The sequence below is a fragment of the Myotis myotis genome, unplaced genomic scaffold (assembly GCF_014108235.1).
Source record: "Myotis myotis isolate mMyoMyo1 unplaced genomic scaffold, mMyoMyo1.p scaffold_m19_p_2, whole genome shotgun sequence".
NCBI classification, from domain to species: domain Eukaryota; kingdom Metazoa; phylum Chordata; class Mammalia; order Chiroptera; family Vespertilionidae; genus Myotis; species Myotis myotis.
Window position 1 is genome coordinate 19,621,278 of NW_023416324.1, and position 23,293 is coordinate 19,644,570.

Below are 23,293 nucleotides of genomic sequence, written 5' to 3' on the forward strand. Positions count from 1 at the left end.
AGAACTAAGTCCCCTGAGACCAGCAACCTGGTTTGTCTTGTTCACAGCCATTCCAGAACGCGCCTGTACCATCCCATAGCACCTTGTACCACTATTTAAAAATATGTTTTTATTGATTTCGGAGAGAGGGTGAGAGTTAGAAACATCAGTGATGAGAGAGAATCATTGATTCGCTGCAGCCTGCAAGCCCCCTGCTGGGGATAGAGCCGCCGCAGCCGGGGCACGCCCCCACCGTGACCTCCCTGTTCATGGGTCAGCGCTCAACCACTGAGCACACCGCCAGGCTCGTACCACTATTTAGGTGTTTCACTAGAGTATACGAACCCGAAAGCCTTTCAAGGGGAGAAAGTGTTGCTAGTATTCAATCATAACCTGTTGCGTAGATTAAACCATTTCACTCATTTCCAATTTTTTTGCGGTGCACGGATAAGTCATAGCTCTTACTCCCCGGGTTGCATTAATATGCATGACGCGCTTTTAGCTCTCCGGACAAAGAGATCAATACTTCGCAGGTCCCTCGAGTGGGACTCAGAAGACCGCACGAAGCTCCAGCCTTTTACAAGCGCTGGTTCTTGCCCCTTTTGGCATCTTGGTACTTGTAGTTTTGTCCACTGTATCTTTCACCGAAAAACCCACACCGAGACCACAACTCCCATCACCCCATGAGCACTGGGGCCTTCAGTGCGCATCCTCCGGAGAGGGCGCCCCGCCATTGGCTATCTTGCTGGGTGAAGGCCCACCTTCCCGAGCCCAGCCACACCCATGATTGGTCGGCTTCCCCGCTTCTCATCGGAGGAGGCGACAAGTGAATGAAAGCGGGGGGCGTGTCTGTGTGCGTAGCTTGGTGGCGGTGCTGGTGGAACCCACTGGAAGGTGAGATCCGAGAAGCGGGGTCACGCTGCCGCTTTCATTGGCTTGGGGGCACCCCGAAGGTCGGCCCTGGCCGGGGGTCAGCGGGCAAGGAAGCCCCATTTCGGTCGGCCTCCCTCCGACCGCCCGGCCCTGGCGACTCTGGGGATCCCCGCCGCGCAAACCCGTGCTGGATGACCGACTCCCATCCAGCCTCCCCTTAGTGTGGGGAGGGGGGTCGTGGGGCAGATCCCTCTCCTTCCCTAGCATTGGGCTGTCCCCCGCGTGGTCCACCGGGTGGGGGCGGCGGAGGTTCATCCGGATGTTGCGGGGGCGCTAGGCACCGCAGTGCTGGTCACTTTGTCCGCGGAGGCCACGGGAGGGGCCGGGCCTCGGTTCCCCACCCTCCGGGCCGAAGACAGAGTCCATTAACTAGTTCCGGTCGTCTGGCTCTGGACGGGGAGGATCCCCTGGTGCTGTGAACAATGTAGCAGGTGAACCAAAGATTCAGTTGACCCTGAAATTCTTTCTGTGTAAATGGAAACTTCTTCCTTGTCGTCCTCCTCCACTCCCTGCGTCGGGGCAAGGAGTGACCTCCCCAGCCTTCTCATTGTGTGCTGGGGGTTCGGGGAGTCGGGCTGGCACAGTGGCAGGAGTGTCAGCTCTGGGAGCTGACCGATCTCAGTTCCAGTCTGAGCTTTGGGCGTGTTGTCTGTAAATCTGAGCTGAAATTTTCTCTGAAAAAGAGGATGTAACGATGTAGCGACGGCATTGGGTTATCGTGAGGTTAAAATTAATCAGTGTTTGTAAAGTACTTTGTACGGTGCCTCATCAGAAGTAGAGCTCGGAGAAGGCTGACAATTGATGGGCAGGTTTTTGTGATTCTCAGGTCAGGGAACCTGGGGGAGTCCTGTCAGAGTCAGTGGCTGGAATTCCAGTCTGCTTTTGGTGCCTGAATGAAGACAGTCCTGTGACCTGGCTGGGTGGGATCCCCTCAGGGGACTGTGGGAGTTCACTGCAGGCGGTAGTGTTGGCATCTGCCCTCTCCTGAAGGACCAGGCACTAGAAAGTACTAGATCCATTTTTCTGTTCCTGGCATCCTCCTTGTGTCAGACATTGTTTATAAGTTACTAGCTAGGGTGGAGAGGGTGGGAGGGTCCCTGCCCGCGTGTGGATAAGTGTACTTCTGAGAGCACTGTGCCCGAAGAGCTTCTTTTCTGGGAGAAGGGGTGGTCCTCAGCATGTCCCAGGGATGCAGAGCACCAACAACAAATCAGATTAATTTGAACAAAATTTTTCACATTATATGCCAAATGCAGGATTGAGGAAAGGTTTGAAGAAAGTATGTGGATGGGCTTTCTCAAAGTCAGGGAGTATTTGCATGAGGCCGTAGAATTTAGAGTATTTGTAGAGAGAAAGCCAAAGGAAATGGATTTGGGGTACTATTGTTGAAAAGGAGCATCTTCCAGTGAAAAAATGGAAGTGCCCTGGGAGGAGGCCCTGTAGATAAGACCATTCTACAAGTTCAGAAGTATTGTGCCTCTTTAGATATTTATCTTTCTGGGTTGCCAGCTACTTACCCCTTTGCTGCTCCTCCTTTTTTTCTTTGTTAAGAAATAAAAACAAAAGTAATGCAGGTACATAGTGGAACATACTAACAGTACAGAGGTTGCAAAGGAAAGGTCCCTCCACACATCTCTTAACCATGGTCCCTCTCCTCAACGGTATCTGCTGTTAACTCTTGCTTATATAACCTTCCAGAAAAAAATTTACGCATGTATCAGCAAAACCATATACACAGATGGGATCAGACTGTACATTTCGCACCCTGTCTTTTTCTCTTTTACTATATCTTAGTGGCCTTTTCCACATAAAAACACACAACTCTAGCTCATTAAAAACATGGTTGCACCATGCTGGGAGGCTTGGTTAGTTGGAGTGTGTTGCGGGTTGATTCTCAGTCAGGGCACGTACATAGGTTGCAGGTTCAATCCCCGGTTGGGGTGTGTGTGGGAGGCAGCAGATCGATGTTTCTCTCATATCTATGTCTCTTTCTTCCTCTCCCTTCCCCTCTCTAAAAAATCAATAAAACATCCTCGGGTGAGGATAAAAAAAAAAAAGATGTGTACATTTTAAGCTGAGATAAATCTTGCCACATTCCCTTCTAAAATGGTGTTCAAAATTACATTCCCATCAATAGTGGATATTATCACATTTAAAAATGTAATTTTACCAGTCAGACAGGTTTTCTTTAAATTCTGAGGAAGAATACAGTGTGGGCCCTAACCGGTTTGGCTCAGTGGCTAGAGTGTCAGCCTGCGGACTCAAGGGTCCCAGGTTCGATTCTGGTCAAGGGCATGTATCTTGGTTTCGGGCACATCCCCAGTGGGGAGTGTGCAGGAGGCAGCTGATCGATGTTTCTAACTCTCTATTCCACTCCCTTCCTCTCTGTAAAAAAATCAATAAAATATATATATATTTTTTAAAAGAATACAGTGTGGTATTTAGATGTAGCATTCTCCTATATCAGTGATGGCGAACCTTTTGAGCTCGGCATGTCAGCATTTTGAAAAACCCTAACTTAACTCTGGTGCGTGTCACATATAGAAATTTTTTGATATTTGCAACCATAGTAAAACAAAGACTTCTATTTTTGATATTTATTTTATACATTTAAATGCCATTTAACAAAGAAAAATCAACCAAAATAAATGAGTTCGCATGTCATAGGTTCGCCATCACTGTCCTATATCTTGTTTTTCCTTTACCATTGTTTAAAATCCTCACCAGAGGAGGTGATTTTATTGATTTTTCTAGAGAGAGAGGAAGGGAAAACGAGATACACACACACACACACACACACACATTGATGTGAGAGAGAAACATTGATCGGTTGCCTTCTGGAGTCACCCTGACCAGGGATTGAACATGCAGCCCAGGTATGTGACTGGGAATAGAACCCACAACCTTTCGGTGTACCAGACAAGGTTCCAACCAACCAAGCCACCCGGCCAGGGCTCCCTTATCATTTAAAAAAAAAAAAATTGATTTGAGCCGAGACTGGTTTGGCTCAGTGGATAGAGCGTCAGCCTGCGGACTGAAAGGTCCCAGGTTTGATTCCGGTCAAGGGCATGTACCTGGGTTGCGGGCACATCCCCAGTGGGGGATGTGCAGGAGGCAGCTGATCGATGTTTCTCTCTCATCGATGTTTCTAACTCTATCTCTCTCCCTTCCTCTCTGTGAAAAATCAATAAAATATATTTTTAAAAAAATTGATTTGAGAGGAAGGGAGAGGGAGAGAGAGATAGAAACATCAATGATGAGAGAGAGAGTCATTGATCAGCTGCCTTCTGCATCAGGGGCCTACTGGGGTCTAAGCCCAAAACCCGGCATGTGCCCTTGACTGGAATCCACCCTGGGATCCTTCAGTCTGTAGGTCGATGCTCTATCCACTGAGCCAAACCGGCTAGGGCTCCCTTATCATTTTGATTGTCAAAGGCAATGGCAGGAACTGCTGGGCAGGCTTGGTTGGAGCTATTGGAAGGGGTGAGAATGACAGTGAAACCTTCATCCTGCGAAAACTTTCAGGGTTGATTTATTTGGGAATAGAATTTTTCAGATATCTGACAGTTCTCTTCCTTTTTGAACCAAAATGTTAATTTTAACTTTCAATGAAAATTTCCAAAATTATGACATATTTTTTTGAGTTTAAAATAATATAAAAATAGAAGTCTTCTTGATGACTTAGGTCCAATAATTATAGCCCTGGGCTATAATTTAGTGATGTCCTTAGGCCATTTTGAATATGTAGGCGCCTTTAATACACTTAGCTAAATGGCCTCAGGCGGACACTTTAAAAATTCCTAGGTGTAGTTTTTAGAACTGTTTTACCTTTCCTGCCCACCAGTTCTCACTTTTAAGTTTGTCAGTTTAGTTGCTTACAGAGGCTCCTCTTCACTTCTCTTCCTAATTGACTCCCTCGTTTCCGAACTCAGTGCATCACTTGCTATCTGTATGTATAAAGTAGGTGTAAATTGCCCTTTAGTAAGGTTGTTGTGGGTCTTTTATGAGTAAAGTCTGTGCCATTAGTGTGTTAGGCCTTGGGGAAACTATTTTTGCCAGTGAAAGGACCCTTTTTGGGGGAAGAAAGTGCCTGATTTCTGGCTGGGTGAGGCATTGTTGTGCTGCATTTGTAGAAAGGAAGCATGCTGAAGAGTTGTTAGCTATGGTTGGCAGCTCTAACTAGGCTTTTTGCGATTTCAGTAAAGGGGGATGATGTACTTGGTTGTAGAAACTCCTCTGAGCTCAATGGGTCAGCAAGTAAAAGGGGTATTGATGGATGGCTCTGTGGCTTGTGTGATGGGAAAAGATGGAGGAGGAGCTCCGGGAAGGTAACTCTTGTTTATATAACCCTCCAGAAAAAAATGCATGCATATATGCGCAAAGGCATATACACAGATGGGTTAGCAGAAGGATTTTGAATTTGATTTATATCGGTTCTACTTAGCAGTAATGAAAACAGTATTCTGTTGTATTTAGCAAACCTACCTGTCCAAAGCATTCTGCCAGGTGCTGTGGGGGATAGCAAATAAATAAGACATGGATCATGCTCTCAAAGGGCTTGTAGTCCACAGACAGACAAGGGCCAGGACATAGAAATACAGAAGAGTGAACCAAGGGTAGTTAGGATTCCTTCAGTTGCAAGAGATAGAAAACCCAACTCAAACCAGCTTAGCAAAAAGGGACTGAATTGGCTTCTGGCACAGCAGGAGGTAGGACTCAGATGGGTTCTATCTGTTGCTCCTGCCTGAGCTGGGCTTGGCTGGGCTGGTTCCCCTGTTGGTGTGGCAGCAGCATCCCTCACATCCCACCTGCTCACAGAGCAGAGTAATCTTTTTTGGAAGAACTAGTAAACATTTCACTGCTTTTTATTGGCTCTGACCAAGCCATGTGGCCAATTCTGAGCCAATCACTGTGGTCAGAGGGTGGAGCCTGGGGTTGGCACCAGATAGATGCCAAGATCATTGGCCAAGATTGGGGGATGGGTGTTTACAATCAAAGCTGAATGGTGAATGCATGCTGGCAAGCCCAAGAACTCACCAATGTTTCCACAAAGTGATAATAATAGATGTGAGCTGAGACTAGTTGCCAGTCTCTAAACTCTGTATCAGGACGCTGTAGATTGAACTGTAATTCTTTTTTTAAAAAAATATATTTTTGCTGATTTCAGAGAGGAAGAGAGAGGGAGAGAGATAGAAACATCAGTGATTAGAAAGAATCATTGATTGACTGCCTCCTGCACGCCCCTCACTTGGGACCGAGCCCATAACTCAGGCATGTGCCCTTGACCGGAACTGAACCCGGGATCCTTCAGTCCACAAGCCAACGCTCCATTCACTGAGCCAAACCAGCTGGCCAAGCTGTAATTCTTAGATTTGGGTATTATCTGTATTTTGAGCCTTGAAGAAAGTAGAGTGTAGTGCATCAGACCATGAATTCTGGAGGTTGGTTTTGAGTCCTGGCTCTGTTACAGCTGGGTCATCTGCTATCTTCTTCTTTTTTTCTTTTAATATATTTTTATTGATTTCAGAGAGGAAGGGAGAGGGAGAGAGAGACAGAAAAATCAATGATGAGAATCATTGATCGGCTGCCTCCTGCATGCCCCCTACTGGGGATCGAGCCTGCAACCCGGGCATGTGTCCTTGACTGGAATCAAACCCCGGACCCTTCAGTCCAAAGACCAATTCTCTATCCACTGAGCCAAACCAGCTAGGGCTCCTATTTTCTTTGAGTCTCAATTTCCTTATGGAAAAACAGGGACAATATTGGTGTTTTGTCGTAGAGTTTAATAAAAATTCATTGGAAAGAGCCGAAACCGGTTTGGCTCAGTGGATAGAGCGTCGGCCTGCGGACTGAAAGGTCCCAGGTTCGATTCCGGTCAAGGGCATGTACCTGGGTTGCGGGCATATCCCCAGTGGGAGATGTGCAGGAGGCAGCTGATCGATGTTTCTCTCTCATCGATGTTTCTAACTCTCTATCTCTCTCCCTTCCTCTCTGTAAAAAATCAATAAAATATATTTTAAAAAAATTCATTGGAAAGAATCAAACACTATGTACTGTGCCCACACGCAATTGTTGTTTTTCATAAATTAACTCAGTTGGACAACCTCTTATTTCTGTTAGGTCCAAAACAGCCCACATCATAAAGACACTACTGAACCAATGTTTGGGAAAGAATTTTCTTTTTAAATAGATTTTTATTGATTTCAGAGAATGAGGGAGAGGGATAGAGAGATAGAAACATCAATGATGAGATAGTCATTGATTGGCTGTTTCCTGCATGACCCATACTGGGGATTGAGCCCGAAACCTGGGCATGTGCCCTGATTGGGAATTGAACCGTGACTTCCTGGTTCATAGGTTAATGCTCAACCACTGAGCCACGCCAGCCGAGCAGGGAAAAAAATTTTTAAAAAATATTAAAAGTGGCCCCCACAGGTGCGGCTCAGTGGATAGTGTGTCGGCCTGCGGACTCAAGGGTCCCAGGTTCGATTCCGGTCAAGGGCATGTGCCTTGGTTGCGGGCACATCCCCAGCAGGGAGTGTGCAGGAGGCAGCTGATCGATGTTTCTCTCGCATCGATGTTTCTAACTCTCTATCCCTCTCCCTTCCTATCTGTAAAAAAAAAAAAAAATTTCAATAAAAATATATTTAAAAAATATTAAAAGTGAACATCTTATTTGTAAGGTTGAGATTTGTGAATCAACTTTTTAAACATCTTGGCAGAGATCAGGCTACTCCGGAGCAGCAGCAGCGGGTGAAGAAATGGAGATGCAATCCTACTATGCCAAGCTCTTGGGGGAGTTGAACGAACAGCGAAAGCGGGATTTTTTCTGTGACTGTAGCATCATTGTGGAAGGGCGGATCTTTAAGGCCCACAGGAATATTTTGTTTGCCAACAGCGGCTACTTCCGAGCCCTGCTCATTCACTATATTCAGGACAGCGGGCGGCACAGCACCGCCTCCTTGGACATTGTCACCTCCGACGCCTTTTCCATCATCTTGGATTTCCTGTATTCTGGGAAGTTGGATTTGTGTGGGGAAAACGTGATTGAAGTTATGTCGGCCGCCAGTTACCTACAGATGAATGATGTGGTAAACTTCTGCAAGACATATATCCGGTCATCCTTTGATATCTGCCGAAAGATGGAGAAGGAGGCTGCTGTGGCTGCAGCGGTGGCAGCGGCAACTGCAGCTGCAGCAGCTCATCAGGTTGACGGTGGAAGCCCCAGTTCAGGCACGGAAGGGGCCTCCTGTGATACCAAGAGCTTGGTCTCCTCTACAGCCAAGGAAGAAGAGTGTGTGGACTGTCCAAAGGAATCCCCTTGCGGTGACTGCCGCCCCCTGGAAGCGGTGGTGAAAGACAGCGAGGGCAGTGGCTCCGCTGACAGTGACCTCTCTGCGCTGCCCAAGCAGATAGAGCCCAAGGTGGAGTTTGATGCTGACGAAGTGGAGCAGGTGGAGGTTGGTGAGCAGCTCCAGCAATATGCTGCTCCACTGAACCTGGCCCACATGGAGGAGGGTTTGCCCAGTGGCCATCCCGTGGACGTGTCTTACGGTAACTACCACGTGAAGCAATTCTTGGAGGCCCTCTTGCGCAACGGTGCTGTCCAGAGCAAAGATGATGCGGATCACCACTTTTCTCGGAGTTTGGAGGGAAGACCAGATGGTGTAGGAGGAGCCATGAGTTCCATGATGGATGTCCCGACCGACTGGTATGGCGAGGATTCAGGTGAGTTCCATTAGCATTCATCGTCTCTGCTGGTCATTTAGCACCCACATCTGTGCCTTATAGTCTCCCATCATCATCGTCGTCATTGTCATTGTCATTACCACCATCATCATCACTAATTGCCATCACCATCACTATCACTGCATTATCTCCACCACCATCACAACCAATAGGTGTTAATTGAGTAGGGCATTGTTTCTTCATGTATGTTAGTATTTTACCTCTCCAACTAGAGTATAAGCATGTTGAGGGGCAGTTTGAAGAAATGGAAAGAATCTACTGTCTTCCACTAACCAGCAGTGGGACTTGGGTTAAATCATTAAATCTCTCTGAACTTGTTTGTTCAGGAGATAATCATCCCTATCTTGCCTTTTTCACAGGGTTGAGGACCAATTGAGATGGTTTTCATAATTTTTTTCTCACATATAATAGGAAATTTATTCTTTGTGTCAACCATGATGCCTGACGCATAACAGACATTCATAACATGTCATGGTTGATGGTATGATGTATTTGAGAATATTTTAGAGTTGGCATTTGGCTTCATGTGAGTAAGTTTCTGGGTTTTTTAAAATATATTTTATTGATTTCAGAGAGGAAGGGAGAGGGAGAGAGAGAAACATTGATATGAGAATGCAACATCAATCAGCGGCTTCTACCATGGATCGAGCCTGAAACGCAGGCATGTGCCCTTAACCAGGAATCAAACTGGCAACCTCCCAGTGCACAGGACTGTGCCCCACCAACTGAGCAACACCAGCTAGGCTGGCACATGTGTCCTTTATTGAATCTTACTAGTATTCTTTAAGGGACAAACAACCAGATGAGTCGGCTACAGTGAAGAAATCTCATTATTTTTATTTTTTTTAATATATTTTTATTTTTTTAGAGAGGAAGGGAGAGGGGAAGAGAGAGATAGGAACATCAATGATGAGAGAGAATCATTGACTGTCTGCCTGCTGCATGCCCCCTATGGGGATGGAGCCCTGACCGGAATCGAACCGTGACCTCTTGGTTCATAGGTTGAAACTCAACCACTGAGCCACACTGGGTCAGGGAAGAAATCTTATTTTTATAAGAGAATTAAGGCACTAAGATACTTCTAGGTATTATCTCAGTGATGCTTCTTAGCTTTATTCTGGGATTCCAGGTAATATTGAGCCCCTACAGCTACCACAAATGCAGCAAATCCCCATTTAAATCCTTTTATTAATGAACTAACAAAGGAAACATTGTTTGCTAAGCCACCCCTGTATCTCCAAGTTTCATTGCAGTCCCCATAGCCCTCTTACAGCCAGCTTTTCCTGTATGGTTTTCAGTGGTAACCCTTCTATCTTCCATATTTATAATCTGGAAGTTCCATTTTACTATAACCATGTTCCATGTCTGACAGCAATCTAACCTCTCAGGACATTCAATATTTAATCCTCCATGTGAATAAATTTCTTATATACTTTGTTAGGCTTTTTTTTTTTTTTTTTAAATATATTTTATTGATTTTTTACAGAGAGGAAGGGAGAGAGATAGAGAGTCAGAAACATCGATGAGAGAGAAACATCGATCAGCTGCCCCCTGCACATCTCCCACTGGGGATATGCTCGCAACCCAGGTACATGCCCTTGACCGGAATCGAACCCGGGACCCTTCAGTCCGCAGGCCGACGCTCTATCCACTGAGCCAAACCGGTTTCGGCATAGGCTTTTTTGTTTTAAGAGAACTTATGTTCCTAAACAATTCTGAAAGATGACTTAGCTCTTCTTAATAGTGAGTTAATTGTGTTGTAAAATGTCTTATAGGAGATAGAAATACACTCGGCTGTCACCTTCCTGATAAAAGTACCCTATAGCTTCTAGAACAGTGGTTCTCAACGTGTGGGTCGCGACCCCTTTGGTGGTCAAACGACCCTTTCACAGGGGTCGCCTAAGACCATCCTGCATATCAGATATTTACATGACGATTCATAACAGTAGCAACATTACAGTTATGAAGTAGCAACGAAAATAATTTTATGGTTGGGTCACAACATGAGGAACTGTATTTAAAGGGCCAGAAGGTTGAGAACCACTGTTCTAGAACCTGAAGCCAAGAAATTAATGAATCAAAATTCTTATACACCTTTCAACATGGAACAGTGAGAGTATTTTAAATAAGGGAGATTAGCTGCTTTTATTTGTTACTAGTGAGCTGTCTTTAGATTTTTTAATTTCAGTTTTTTAAATATATATTTTTGTTGATTTCAGAGAGGAAGGGAGAGGGAGAGAGAGAAACATCCATGATGAGAGAGAATCATGTATCGGTTGCCTCCTGCACACCCCTTATTGGTGATCAAACCTGCAACCCGGGCATGTGTCCTGACCGGAAATCGAACCCATGACCTCCTGGTTCATAGGTCGATGCTCAACCTCTGAGCCACACCAGCTGGGCTAATTTTATTTTTTTGAAGCAAGAACACTGTGGATGTCTGATTAAAATTAGACTTGAGCCCTGGCCAGTTTGGCTCGGTGGATAGAGTGTCAGCCTGTGGACTGAAGGGTCCCAGGTTCGATTCCGGTCAAGGGCACATGCCTGGGTTGCGGGGTAGGTCCCTGGTAGGGGTCATGCAGGAGGAAGCCGATCAATGACTCTCATCATTGATGTTTCTATCTCTCTCTCCTCCCCTCCCTTCCTCTCTGAAAGTAATAAAAATATATTTTTAAAAAATTAGACTTGGAGTTCATCACCACCAAACCAGTATTATATGAAATGCTGAAAGGTATCCTTTAAGAAGAGGAAGAAGAAGAAAAAGGTAAAGATACAAATTATGAACAACAAATACGCATCTATCAACAAGTGAATCTAAGAATCAAGTGAATAAATAATCTGATGAACAGAATGAACTGGTGATTATAATAGAATCAGGGACATAGAAAGGGAATGGACTGACTATTCTTGGGGGGGAAAGGGGTGTGGGAGATGCGGGAAGAGACTAGACAAAAATCGTGCACCTATGGATGAGGACAGTGGGTGGGGAGTGAGGGCGGAGGGTGGGGTGGGAACTGGGAGGAGAGGAGCTATAGGGGGAAAAAAGAGGAACAAATGTAATAATCTGAACAATAAAGATTTAATTTTAAAAAAAATTAGACTTGAAAAACTTAAAAATGCCGTTTCTGGTTCTCAGAGACACTGTCTTAACCAACATTTAGAAGGTAGCAGCTGTTTTCGCGGAACACACTATGGGAACTTGTTGAAATCTCATTTCCGTGTACATAATAGCACTTCACAGATTGTAATCACTGCTTAACATTCACTGGACCTTCATCATGTCCATGAGTTTGGCAAAGGAAGTGTAGAGAAACTGGGACTCAGAAGGGCTTAGTGAGTTTCCTGAGTTGCAGAGCTGGTAAGTGGCACAGCTAAAACTAGAAACCTGGGCTGGCTTCACTTCACTCATTAAACAAACTGAAGGCAGCACAAGTGGATAGAGGATTTCAGTGCAATGATTTTGTCTTTCAACGCCCTCTGCCTGTATGGACAAGTATCAAAAAGTAATTCAGTTGTGTGCCATCTTCATTCAAGTCCGGTCTATTAGCCTATAAAGTCAGGTTTCCAACTACAGGCTGTTGTGGCAAGGCAGCCACCCTGGCCCCTGGCCATACCTGTTGTCTGCCAGGTTTTTATTCCACTCACACAACTCCAGGCTAAACTCACTCTAAGTGCCAAGGCACAGAGTAGGACTGATATATTTGGTCATTCATTTTTTAAAAATATATATTTTTTATTGATTTCAGAAAGGGAGAGTGAGAGAGAGACATCAATGATGAGAGACAATCATTGATAGGCTGCCTCCTGTATGCCCCACACTGGGGATCGAGTCCACAACCCGGGCATGTGCCCTGACCAGGAATTGAACCGTGACCTCCTGGTTCATAGGTTGACACTCAAGCACTGAGCCATGCAAGCCAGTCTGGTCATTCATTTATTTGCTCAAATATTTGAGTAGCTTCTTGATGAAGCTACAAGGATAAGTCAGACATGAATCCAGCCCTTAACGAATTTAGAGGAGATGGGACGTGTATAATCACATGATCTAAAGGTACTAGGGCTGGAAGACAGATGGAAGTGTGAGTTTCATAGTTATCCAAAAGCTGGAGAACTGGCTTCCTACTGGGAGATCAGGGAGGCTTTCTGAATGTGGCATCTGAGGATAAGAAGAGACATAGAAAGAAATTGACTAGTGTCAGATCATGGAAAATCTTGAATGCTAAGAGATGAGGTTTTTATCTGTAGGCACAGGGGAGATTTTCCATAGTTTCTGAGTTTGGGAGGTGACAGGATCTGTGCTTTAGGGAGCTTAATTTGGCCTCAGCACAAGATGGTATACAGTTGGGAGACCAGGGCAAGGAGATGGTCAATAGTTTCATATCCATGTTGCTCATCCCAGCATTCGCTGATACTGTCAAAGCATAATGTCCTGCTATAATCAATAAAAATATATTTTAAGCCCTAACCGGTTTGGCTCAGTGGATAGAGTGTTGGCCTGCAGACTGAAGGGTCCCAGGTTCAGTTCTGGTCAAGGGCATGTACCTTGGTTGCGGGCACATCCCCAGTAGGGGGTGTGCAGGAGGCAGCTGATCGATGTTTCTCTCATCATTGTTTCTAACTATCCCTCTCTGTAAAAAATATCAATAAAATATATTTAAATATATATATGTATATATATATATTTTCTTAAAAAAACCTTAGGGTTTCAAAAATATGTATATTTTTATGGATTTTAGAGAGCGGAAGAGAGAGGGAGAGAGAGATAGAACATCGATTGGCTGCCTCCTGCACACCCCATACTGGGGATCAAGCCCACAATCTGGGCATGTGCCCTGACCTGGAATCAACCACTGAGCCACACCAGCTGGGGAAGATCCTAGAGTTTTTGAGGCCAAAGGAGGGACAGTGGTCTGGAATTGACAGTGAAGCATAAAAGAGACCCTACACACCTCCAACCCAGGGGTGTGGGCTATGGGTTAAGGGAAGTAGAGTGCTTCCAAGAGAGAGGCAGGGCTCAGGTAAAGTAACCACTCCAGTCTGCTGCCTCTCAAAACTGTGTTCTTCCCTTCTTTCCCTAAGCTCAGATATATCTATCCCGAAGGGCATGGATAGAGGGAACAAGTCTTGGAATGCTGCAGTAAGGGTAACTCATGTAACTTGAAAGGAACAGTTTCTATACAGTCACCTTAATGGTTGTATGAGCAAGGTAAACAAACAAACAAAAAGAGTTGGAAAGAGATTTAAGTGAATTCCTGGATATTTGATGATTTCAGATATATAGAGTGACTGTGAATTCCAACAATTTAAGTCTGCATCATCGCAAACCTCTTCTGTACATGCCTGGAAACTCTTCTGAGGAGCTACTGTCAAAACGTGAAACCTAGTCCAGAGGTCTGATCCATCCACCATCATGACCTGCGCTGGTGGCATTCTGCAGCCCCAGATCCATCCATTGGAGGCGTGGCCAGTGTTGTTGCTGCTTACAGTACAGCTAAATTAATCTGTTTGGTTTCCTAGGCGATGTGCTGGTGGTCCCCATCAAGCTCCACAGATGTCCTTTCTGCCCTTACACTGCCAAACAGAAGGGCATCCTTAAGCGGCACATCCGCTCACACACGGGTGAGCGGCCCTACCCCTGTGAGATCTGTGGCAAGAGATTCACGCGACAGGAGCACCTGCGGAGCCATGCCCTGAGCGTAAGTGAGCTGTGTGTGTGTGTGTGTGTGTGTGGCTCCTGACATTTGTCCAACGTAGCAATTTTTAACCAGTGTGCCGCAAGAGGCACATAGGTGTGCTGCAAGAATTTTTAAAACATGCAATACCTGACTGTGTAGTCAGGGGCACTGACCTCTTTCCTCTTAGATTGTCAAATTAAAAACTGACAACAGCCAACACAACAATAGTTGTCCCGTGTGAATGAATCAAAAGTATACCTATATTTTTGTCAGATCGGCAAATCAAAGCCATAATGAAATGCCACTTTACACCCACTAGGATGACTAGCATCAAAAAATGGATAATAGCAAAGTGTTGGCAAGAATGTGGAGAGATTGGATATTTTATACATTGCTGGTGGGAATGTAAAAGGGTGCAGCCGCTATAGACAAGAGTTTGGCGGTTCCTCAAAAAGTTAAGCATAAAGTTACTATAGGACTCAACAATTCTACTTTTATTTATTTATTTATTTTTAAAATATATTTTTATTGATGTCAGAGAAGAAGGGAGAGGGAAAGAGAGATAGAAACATCAATGATGAGAGAGAATCATTGATTGGCTGCGTCCCGCATGCCCCCCACTGGGGATCGAGCCCACAACCTGGGCATATGCCCTGACCAGGAATCGAACCCGCGACCTCTTGGTTCCTGGGTCGACGCTCATCTGCTGAGCTACACCCGGCTGGGCAACAATTCTACTTTTAGGTATATAACCAAGAGAACTGAACACACATTCACACAAAAATTTGCACACAAATGTTCATAGCAACATTATTCATAAAAGTAAACAAGTGGAAACAACCCAAATGTCCATCAACTGATGAATGAACAAACAAAAGATGCATCTATACAATAGAATGTTACTCAGCATAAAATGAAAGGAAGTTCTGATTCACATAACAACATGGATGAACCTTGAAAACATGCTAAGTGAAAGAAGCCAGTCACAAAGGACCACATACTGTATGATTCCATTTTTTAAAATATATTTTATTGATTTTTTACAGAGAGGAAGGGAGAGGGATAGAGAGTTAGAAACATCGATGAGAGAGAAACATTGATCAGCTGCCTCCTGCACACTCCCCAATGGGGATGTGCCCGCAACCAAGGCACATGCCCCTGACCGGAATCGAACCTGGGACCCTTGAGTCCGCAGGCCGATGCTCTATCCACTGAGCGAAACTGGTCAGGGCTGTATGATTCTATTTTTTTTTTTTTTAATTAATCTTTATTGTTCAGATTATTACATTTGTTCCTCTTTTTTTCCCCCCCATAACTCCCCTCCTCCCAGTTCCCGCCCCACCCTCCGCCCTCACTCCCCACCCACTGTCCTCATCCATAGGTGCACGATTTTTGTCCAGTCTCTTCTCGCATCTCCCACACCCCTTTCCCCCCCAGGAATAGTCAGTCCATTCCCTTTCTATGTCCCTGATTCTATTATAATCACCAGTTCATTCTGTTCATCAGATTATTTATTCACTTGATTCTTAGATTCACTTGTTGATAGATGCATATTTGTTGTTCATAATTTGTATCTTTACCTTTTTCTTCCTCTTCCTCTTCTTAAAGGATACCTTTCAGCATTTCATATAATCCTGGTTTGGTGGTGATGAACTCCTTTAGCTTTTCCTTATCTGTGAAGCTCTTTATCTGACCTTCAATTCTGAATGATAGCTTTGCTGGGTAAAGTAATCTTGGTTGTAGGTTCTTGGTATTCATCACTTTGAATATTTCTTGCCACTCCCTTCTGGCCTGCAAAGTTTTGTTGAGAAATCAGCTGACAGTCGTATGGGTATTCCCTTGTAGGTAACTGAGTTTCTTTCTCTTGCTGCTCTTAAGAGTCTCTCTTTATCTTTTGCTCTTGGCATTTTAATTATGATGTGTCTTGGTGTGGTCCTCTTTGGATTCCTTTTGTTTGGGGTTCTCCGCGCTTCTTGGACCTGTAAGTCCATTTCTTTCACCAGGTGGGGGAAGTTTTCTGTCATTATTTCTTCAAATAGGTTTTCAATATCTTGCTCTCTCTCATCTTCTGGCACCCCTATAATTCTGATGTTGGTACGCTTGAAGCTGTCCCAGAGGCTCCTTACACTATCCTCGCATTTTTGGATTCTTTTTTCATTTTGCTTTTCCGGTTGGGTGTTTTTTGCTTCCTCGCATTTCAAATCATTGACTTGATTCTTGCGCTCCTCTGGTCTGCTGTCGGGAGTCTGTATAATATTCGTTATTTCAGTCCGTGTATGCTTAATTTCTAGTTGGTTCCCCAATATAAGATCGAGGGTCTCATTAGTTTTCTTGTAGATCTCATTAAGTTTATCGGCGGCTTCTAAACAGTTCTTGAGAGACCTTAAAAGTGTGGTTCTGAACTCTATATCTTCCATTGACAATTTTGTCCTGTTTCTTTGTCTCCGCATTTTGTTTTGCTTCCTTGGTGCACCCCCTAGTGGTCTTTGTTCGCAGTCTTATAGTTAAATCTTGATTGTTGTAGCTAATTCCAGGGAGGGTTTGACCTCCAGGCCAAGTGGCTATGAGAATCAGCTGTGTCAGCAGTGAGAGAACTTCTGTCCTCTAGGGAGGTGCTAATCTGGCGTTTGCCTGAGGCTATCCGGCAAATGCCTCTGTGCAGGGCTTGGGCGGGGCGGGTCGCACAGGATCAACAGGGTGGGCCGGAGAGAGCAGTTATGGCGGCTCTCAGTCCTGTCCCCAGGAGCTCTGCCTCTCTGAGTCCAGCACCCGCTGCAAAGCTCAGAGAGAAAGCTGCACTCGCTCTGACCGAAGCCAGACAGTCCGGCTTCTCCCGTTTGAGTCGGGGTCCCTAAAGACTCGCCCGGATCTGGAGCTCAGAGTCTGCGACTCCCTCCCGATTGAAAACGCCAACCGCGCCCTCCGCCGCCAGCCCGCTCCGTGCACTCCGCACCTCAGAATTTGACTTCAGCACTGTGCCTCCTCTGAGTGTCCGTATGCGTTTCTCTTTCCTCCTAGTTGTAGGACTTCCACTCAGCCAGCGTTCCTGTGGTTCTGGGTGATGTCCCTTCCGTTTTTTGGTTTCACTTTTGAAGTAGTTGTTCAAAGCAGCAAACTCCGGCGTTAACCTATGCCGCCATCTTGGTTCTCCTCTGTATGATTCTATTTTTAAAAAATATATATATTTATTGATTTCAGAGAAGAAGGGAGAGGGATAGAGAGATAGAAACATCAATGATGAGAGAGAATCATTGATTGGCTGCCTCATGCACGCCCCCTACTGGGGATCGACCCTGCAACCCGGGCAATGTGCCCTTGACTGGAATTGAACCCATGACCCTTCAGTCTGCAGGCCAATGCTCTATCCACTGAGCCAAACTAGCCAGGGCTATTTTTAATTTTTTAATACTTTTATTGATTTGAGAGAGGAAGGGAGAGAGATAGAGAGATAGAAACATCAATGATGAGAGAGAATCATTGATCGACTGCCTCCTGCACATCCCCTACTGGGGGGGAAATCGAGCCTGCAACCCGGGCATGTGCCCTTGGCCAGAATTGAACCTGGGAATCGAAGCTGGGACCCTTTAGTTCACAGGCTGATGCTCTATCCACTGAACCAAACCAGCCAGGGCTGTATGATTCCATTTATATGACATGTACAAAATGGAAAGACTCATGGAGATAGAGAATAGATTAGGAGTTGCCAGAGGCTGGGAGCACGTGGGAATGGGAAAGAGGTGACCATTAGTAGGCACAGGGGTGATGAAAATGTGGAATTAGATGGTTGGAATGGTTGCACAATCTTGTGACTCTACTAAAAACCACTGAATTGTACACTTTAAGAGGAAAACTTTATGGTATGAATTATGGTTCTGAAGGAATCCAGATTGAAGATAAGTGCAAGGTTACTGCCTTTGCTGTCAGTACTGGTCCCAGCATACTTGTCTGAGAATGGCCTCCTCCCAAGGACTTAAGTTTTTGTTTGTTTCTCTCCCCGCCCCCCCCCCCCCCCCCCGTCCCCCCAATTTATATCTACGGTCTCTCTTGGCAGCAATAGGTCCCTGGGTGCCTCTAAGATGTTTTATCGGTTGGAATCCTCATTTCCTCTCTTTTTCCACATTATATAAGCCCTGGCAGTTTGAAAGGTTATAAGATACACACTCAGGTTAGCTCAAGTGTGGGGGTTTAGCATAGGAAGCTCAGGAAACCTCATGGGAATCAGGGACATTGGTCAGAATGTAATGGCAGCTCCAGCAACCTGGAGATCATGTTTTTGGCCCTTCTTCTGCATCAGCCTCTTTTTCTCTGCTGCTTGCATGTACCCCACATCTGTAGCTCTCCAAAAGAGAGGCTCTGATTGGTTCACAGAGCCCTTTTTGACTGGAGTTCCTGAAGAGTGCACACATTTGCAAGATAGTTCCTTACACAGGGGCCCCCTGGGGCTTTGTGGGGTAGGAAATGTAAACGGCAAGGGTGAAGCATTGGCTGGCACATTGGGGGAATACACTGTCTCGCAAATCTGCCTCCCTCATAACTAAACAGCCCAAGGTGCATAGAAGCCATGCCTAAAACCCCCACTGGTTCACTGAGTCCCCTTTACATGCCTGGCACTGGGAACATAGTAACCCGTGTGACAGAGAGTAGAGGACATGAATAAGGACAGCCAGAGTTCTCTCGGAACTTACAGTTTAGTGCATTTTACCAAGGATTTGTTAAACATACAGTAGTCTCCTCTTATCCACAGTCTAGCTTCCCACAGTTTCAGGTACCTGTGGTCAACTGGGATCTGAAAATATTAAGTGGGAAATTCCATAAATAAATAGTTCATACGTTTTAAATTGCACGATGTTCTGAGCAGAGTGATGAAATCTCTCACCGCACTCCATCCAACCCAGGATGTGAATCATCCCTTTGACGGTGTCTCCGCACTACACTAGTACATGCTTCCTGCTCATTCATTAGTCACTTGGTAGCTGTCTTGGTTGTCAGGTTGACTGTTGTGGTATCGCAGTGCTTGTGCACATGTAACCCATATTCTACTTAATAATGGCCCCAGAACACGAGACTAGCGTGCTGGCAATTTGGATATGCCAAAGAAAAGCCATAAAGAGCTTCCTTTAAGTGAAAAGGTATGTATGTATAGGAGAAAACATAGTCTATATAGCAGCGGTTCTCAACCTGTGGCCTTGGTAAGGAGCAGGGGTTGGCAGTGGGGAGGAGAGCACATTCCACGGATGTCCAGTGGCCCAGGGGTGGAAAGGACCTTGGTGAGGCTGAGAATATGGCAGATGGAACAAGGGGAAGAGTGGTGAGAAATGAGGTTGGAGGGTCAACCAGGGCCCACATCACATGGGGCCTTGAGGGTCACGGCTCAACCCCATTTCTGTGACATTGACTGTATCTACTTGTGATTTTAGGTCCACAGATCCAACTGTCCAATCATCTGCAAGGGCTGCAGAAGAACCTTCACGAATCACCTGTCACAGGGGCTGAGGCGCTTTGGGCTGTGTGACAGCTGCACCTGCGTTGCAGACACACATGATGATGAGTACAGTTTGATGCCCATCAACCTTAGCCTGGTGGAGGCTTCATCCGAAAGCCAAGAAAAGAGTGACACAGACAATGATTGGCCAATCTATGTGGAGTCTGGTGAGGAAAACGACCCTGCCGGAGAGGATTCTGACGACAGACCACCAATTCAGCCCAACCTAACAGACCGAGAGACACTCATGTAGCAGTAGATTTGGGGGAAGAGGTTTTGGAATTTGTTATTGTTCATTCTGTGGTTGAACCCTGAGACGAACATTTTTTTCAGTGTCAATATATTTGCATTTTTGTTAGATGACCTAGTAGAGGTTGGATTTTGTGACTCAAAGGACTAATGAGTTTTTAGTTTGGTGCCCTTGATTTCTGAGGGCTTTGCTGACCTTCCTTAATTCTGAGTGAATAAGGCTGGCCCTCAGGCTTCCTGTTTATCCTGTTGTGCACCTGAACTCTGGTTAGGAGAAAGATAAGAAAACCCCCATGCTTGTTTTCATAGTGTCTCAATCTCTGCATTCCTTTGGGGTCATCCTCTTTTCTCTGAAAAGGTGGGCAAGAATGTATTAAGTTTTGAGAATAATTTTACCTCTGCCAAGCCTCTCCTAATGAATTCCATATTCTAATTTTCCGAAGTACTTAAGAGAAAGCTTTATTGATACAAGGCAGGCGGGGCTGCCTTAGACATGATTGTAAAAGCTACTTTTCTAAATCTAAGACTGCAACGGTAAAAGCTGGGGGTGTTTGTGTGCATACAAGCACGGAAATAAGCTCAAAGCCTTCTTATGGCACTTTGACGTGCCCAGTGGAATTACATTTTAAGTTCGCCCCAGGAAGGGACTCTGTGAGCCCAGGTCTGGATGGTTTCCCTGCTTCGTTTGGTATTTGACAATTCTCTACACACGAATAACCTGTTTTGTGATCATAAAACAAATCATCTGGGCAAAACTAAAAATTCTCCCCTGCTTTTTCGAGCCATTTCCAAAGGCCACACTGCTGGAACTGTCGCTACCACTGACATTCTTTTACTTAGTTTATGAATGGAACTTTAATTGGAGGGAAAGTGTAAGCCTATCTATCTAAGCAAGTTATATTTCTAAATTGCTTACCTTTTAAAAGATCTGCTGGAAGGAAAGAGAAGTTTGTAGAAGTACAGGTTTTTAAAACCAGTCTGCTTTTCCCCTCTTAGCAGCCATGCAATTATTCTAACAAAAGGCTGCACTTCTTTAAAGGGCTAAAAAGCAGGAAATATTAGGGATTTAAAATATTTAAGGCACTTTCATAATTTTGTCTTATGTTAAGGTATCCAAAATGGATTTTCAAAGAAATCCCTAATGAAACGAAGTATGCAAACAAAACAGTTTCCTTTGAACTTTGAAAAAAAATAAAAGAAATCCCTTTTTCTTCCTTTAATTTAGTATAGTTATGTTTCAAAAGGTAGTAAAATCACTTTTTTCCTGTCTCTTAAACAAAAAGATCTTCAAAACATTATAAATTGGCTTGTAAATGCTAGTCATTGAAGAGTTCAAAGGTATTTAAACTACTCAGTAGAAGTTAAAGTTTAGCTAGTGTGACTCAAACTGTGGTCCTCACACGGGTGCTGGTCTGTGAGTTGTTTGGTACCAGTCCACACAGCAGGACCATGTATTGGTCTGCAGTAGATTGGAAATTTTAAAATTGGTCGTTTGCCCTGGCTGGTGTGGCTCAGTGATTCGAGAATCAGAATGGGTGTGCTGTATTCCAATAAAACTTTACTTGCAAAAAACAGGCAGCAAGCAGGATTTGGCCCAACCTGTTTTAGGTAGTACTTTTATTTTTCTTTTACTAAATGAAGTTAATGAGTCTTCAAGCAGAAAATGTATTTAGTGTTTAGTGTTAGCAGTTCTATATTATAATAGGTAATCTTTTTAAAATCTGTGGGCTATAGCCCAGCAGAGTGGCTCAGTGGTTGGGTGTTGACCTATGAACCAGGAGGTCACAATTCGATTCCCAGGCAGTTTGATGCCCGGTCAGGGCACGTGCCTGGGTTATGGGCTCTTGTGGGCTCCGTCCCAGGTGTGGAGCATGTGGGAGGCGGCCAATTGATGGTTCTCTCTCATCATTGATGTTTCTGTTTCTCGCTCCCCCCTCCCTTCCTCTCTGCAATCAATAAAAATATATTTTAAAAAAATCTATAGGATATAGCCCTGGCTGGCATGCCTCAGTGGTTAGAGCATCAGCCTGGGCAATGAAGGGTCTTGGGTTCGATTTCCAGTCAAAGGCATGTACCTGAGTTGCAGGTTCGCTTCCTGCCCCAGGTTGGGTGCCTGCCTGCGGGAGGCAACCAGCTTATGTATCTCTCTTACATTGATGATACTCTCCATCCCCTTTCCTCACTTTCTCCCTCCCTCCTTTCCACTCTCTGAAAAGCAATGGAAAAAATATCCTCGGGTGAGGATTAACAGAACAAGAAAGAAAAAATGGTCTTTTCCCACAGATAGTTTCAAAATTATTGTTCTAGATCAAGAGGTGCAAACTGAAACTTATTTAGGACCAGAAACATTTTTCTTAACCTAAAACGAAAATATTAGCTGTTGTTTTAATAGAGGGATCTTAGCGAAAGGCAAACCTAAATGGATGTGTAGAGGCTATACTTTGCAAGGAGTTGTGTTTGATTGTTTTTGCTCTCTCTGTTTAAAGTATTTTTGATATTTTAAAAGACTCTTCTACCTCACAATTTCACTTCTCTGCCTAGTTTCTCTGGTAGAGCAAGGAGCCTCTTCAGTGACCCCATGACCTGTTCATATTACTGGGTGCAAAGTAAAAAAAATTTACATTAGAGATTTTATTGTAAGACAGTGATTCTCAACTGGGGGTGATTTTGCCACCCAGAGGAGATTTGGCAATGTCTGGAGACTTTCTTAATTGTTACAACTGGGGCAAGGAGCTGCTAGCATCTAATGGGTAGAGGAAAGGATGCTGCTAAAATCCTACAATTTCTAGGATGGTTTCTTACAACAAAGAATTATCTAGTCCAACGTGTTAAGAGTTTAAGGTTAAGAAACCCCCCTAAAAAGTAAAATTTTAAAAAATGACTTTGAGTGAAGTTAATTTTGTGTTATATTTTAAGCTACGCTACCTTTTACCTTCTTCATATAAATAGACTCTTCCCTGGCCAGTGTGGCTCAGTTGGTTGGAGCATCGTCCTGTACCTTGAAAGGTCACGGGTTCAATTGCCCATTAGGCACATACCAGGTTGTGGGTTCAATCCCCTGTCAGGGTGCATGTAGGATGCAACCAATTGAGGTTTCTCTCTCCTTTTCCTTTCTGTCTCTAAAAATCAATAAAAACATGTCTTATTGATTTTTTAAATTTAAAAAATATTAATAAGCCCTTATACTCCCACAAGTTTTGGAAAATAGTGGATTAGCAAAATACCG

The 23,293-nt window shown here is 44.6% G+C and overlaps 1 protein-coding gene and 1 pseudogene across 2 annotated transcripts; one reads left to right on the plus strand and one right to left on the minus strand.

Annotated features, from left to right (window-relative positions):
- The first annotated feature begins 799 nt into the window (after positions 1–799).
- ZBTB8B (zinc finger and BTB domain containing 8B) lies at positions 800–21,885 on the plus strand. Of its 2 annotated transcripts, none has more exons than XM_036352036.1 (4): positions 800–873; positions 7,635–8,640; positions 14,179–14,357; positions 19,754–21,885. In XM_036352036.1, the coding sequence occupies exons 2-4, from the start codon at positions 7,674–7,676 to the stop codon at positions 20,069–20,071; spliced, it is 1,464 nt and encodes a 487-aa protein (XP_036207929.1). In that variant the 5' UTR covers positions 800–873; positions 7,635–7,673; the 3' UTR covers positions 20,072–21,885. The 2 variants fall into 2 exon arrangements, with proteins under 2 accessions (XP_036207929.1, XP_036207930.1); XM_036352037.1 differs by lacking the exon at positions 800–873 and adding an exon at positions 912–1,343.
- Positions 9,755–10,024, minus strand: LOC118677429 (annotated as a pseudogene).
- Positions 21,886–23,293: the final 1,408 nt, after the last annotated feature.

Bases quoted from the DNA above. Each gene is read 5' to 3' on its own strand.
- ZBTB8B (XM_036352036.1), top strand. From the start codon at position 7,674: ATGGAGATGCAATCCTACTATGCCAAGCTCTTGGGGGAGTTGAACGAA. The intron at 8,641-14,178 runs GTGAGTTCCATT...TTGGTTTCCTAG, and splicing joins CTGGTATGGCGAGGATTCAG to GCGATGTGCTGGTGGTCCCC. The intron at 14,358-19,753 runs GTAAGTGAGCTG...TTGTGATTTTAG, and splicing joins TGCGGAGCCATGCCCTGAGC to GTCCACAGATCCAACTGTCC.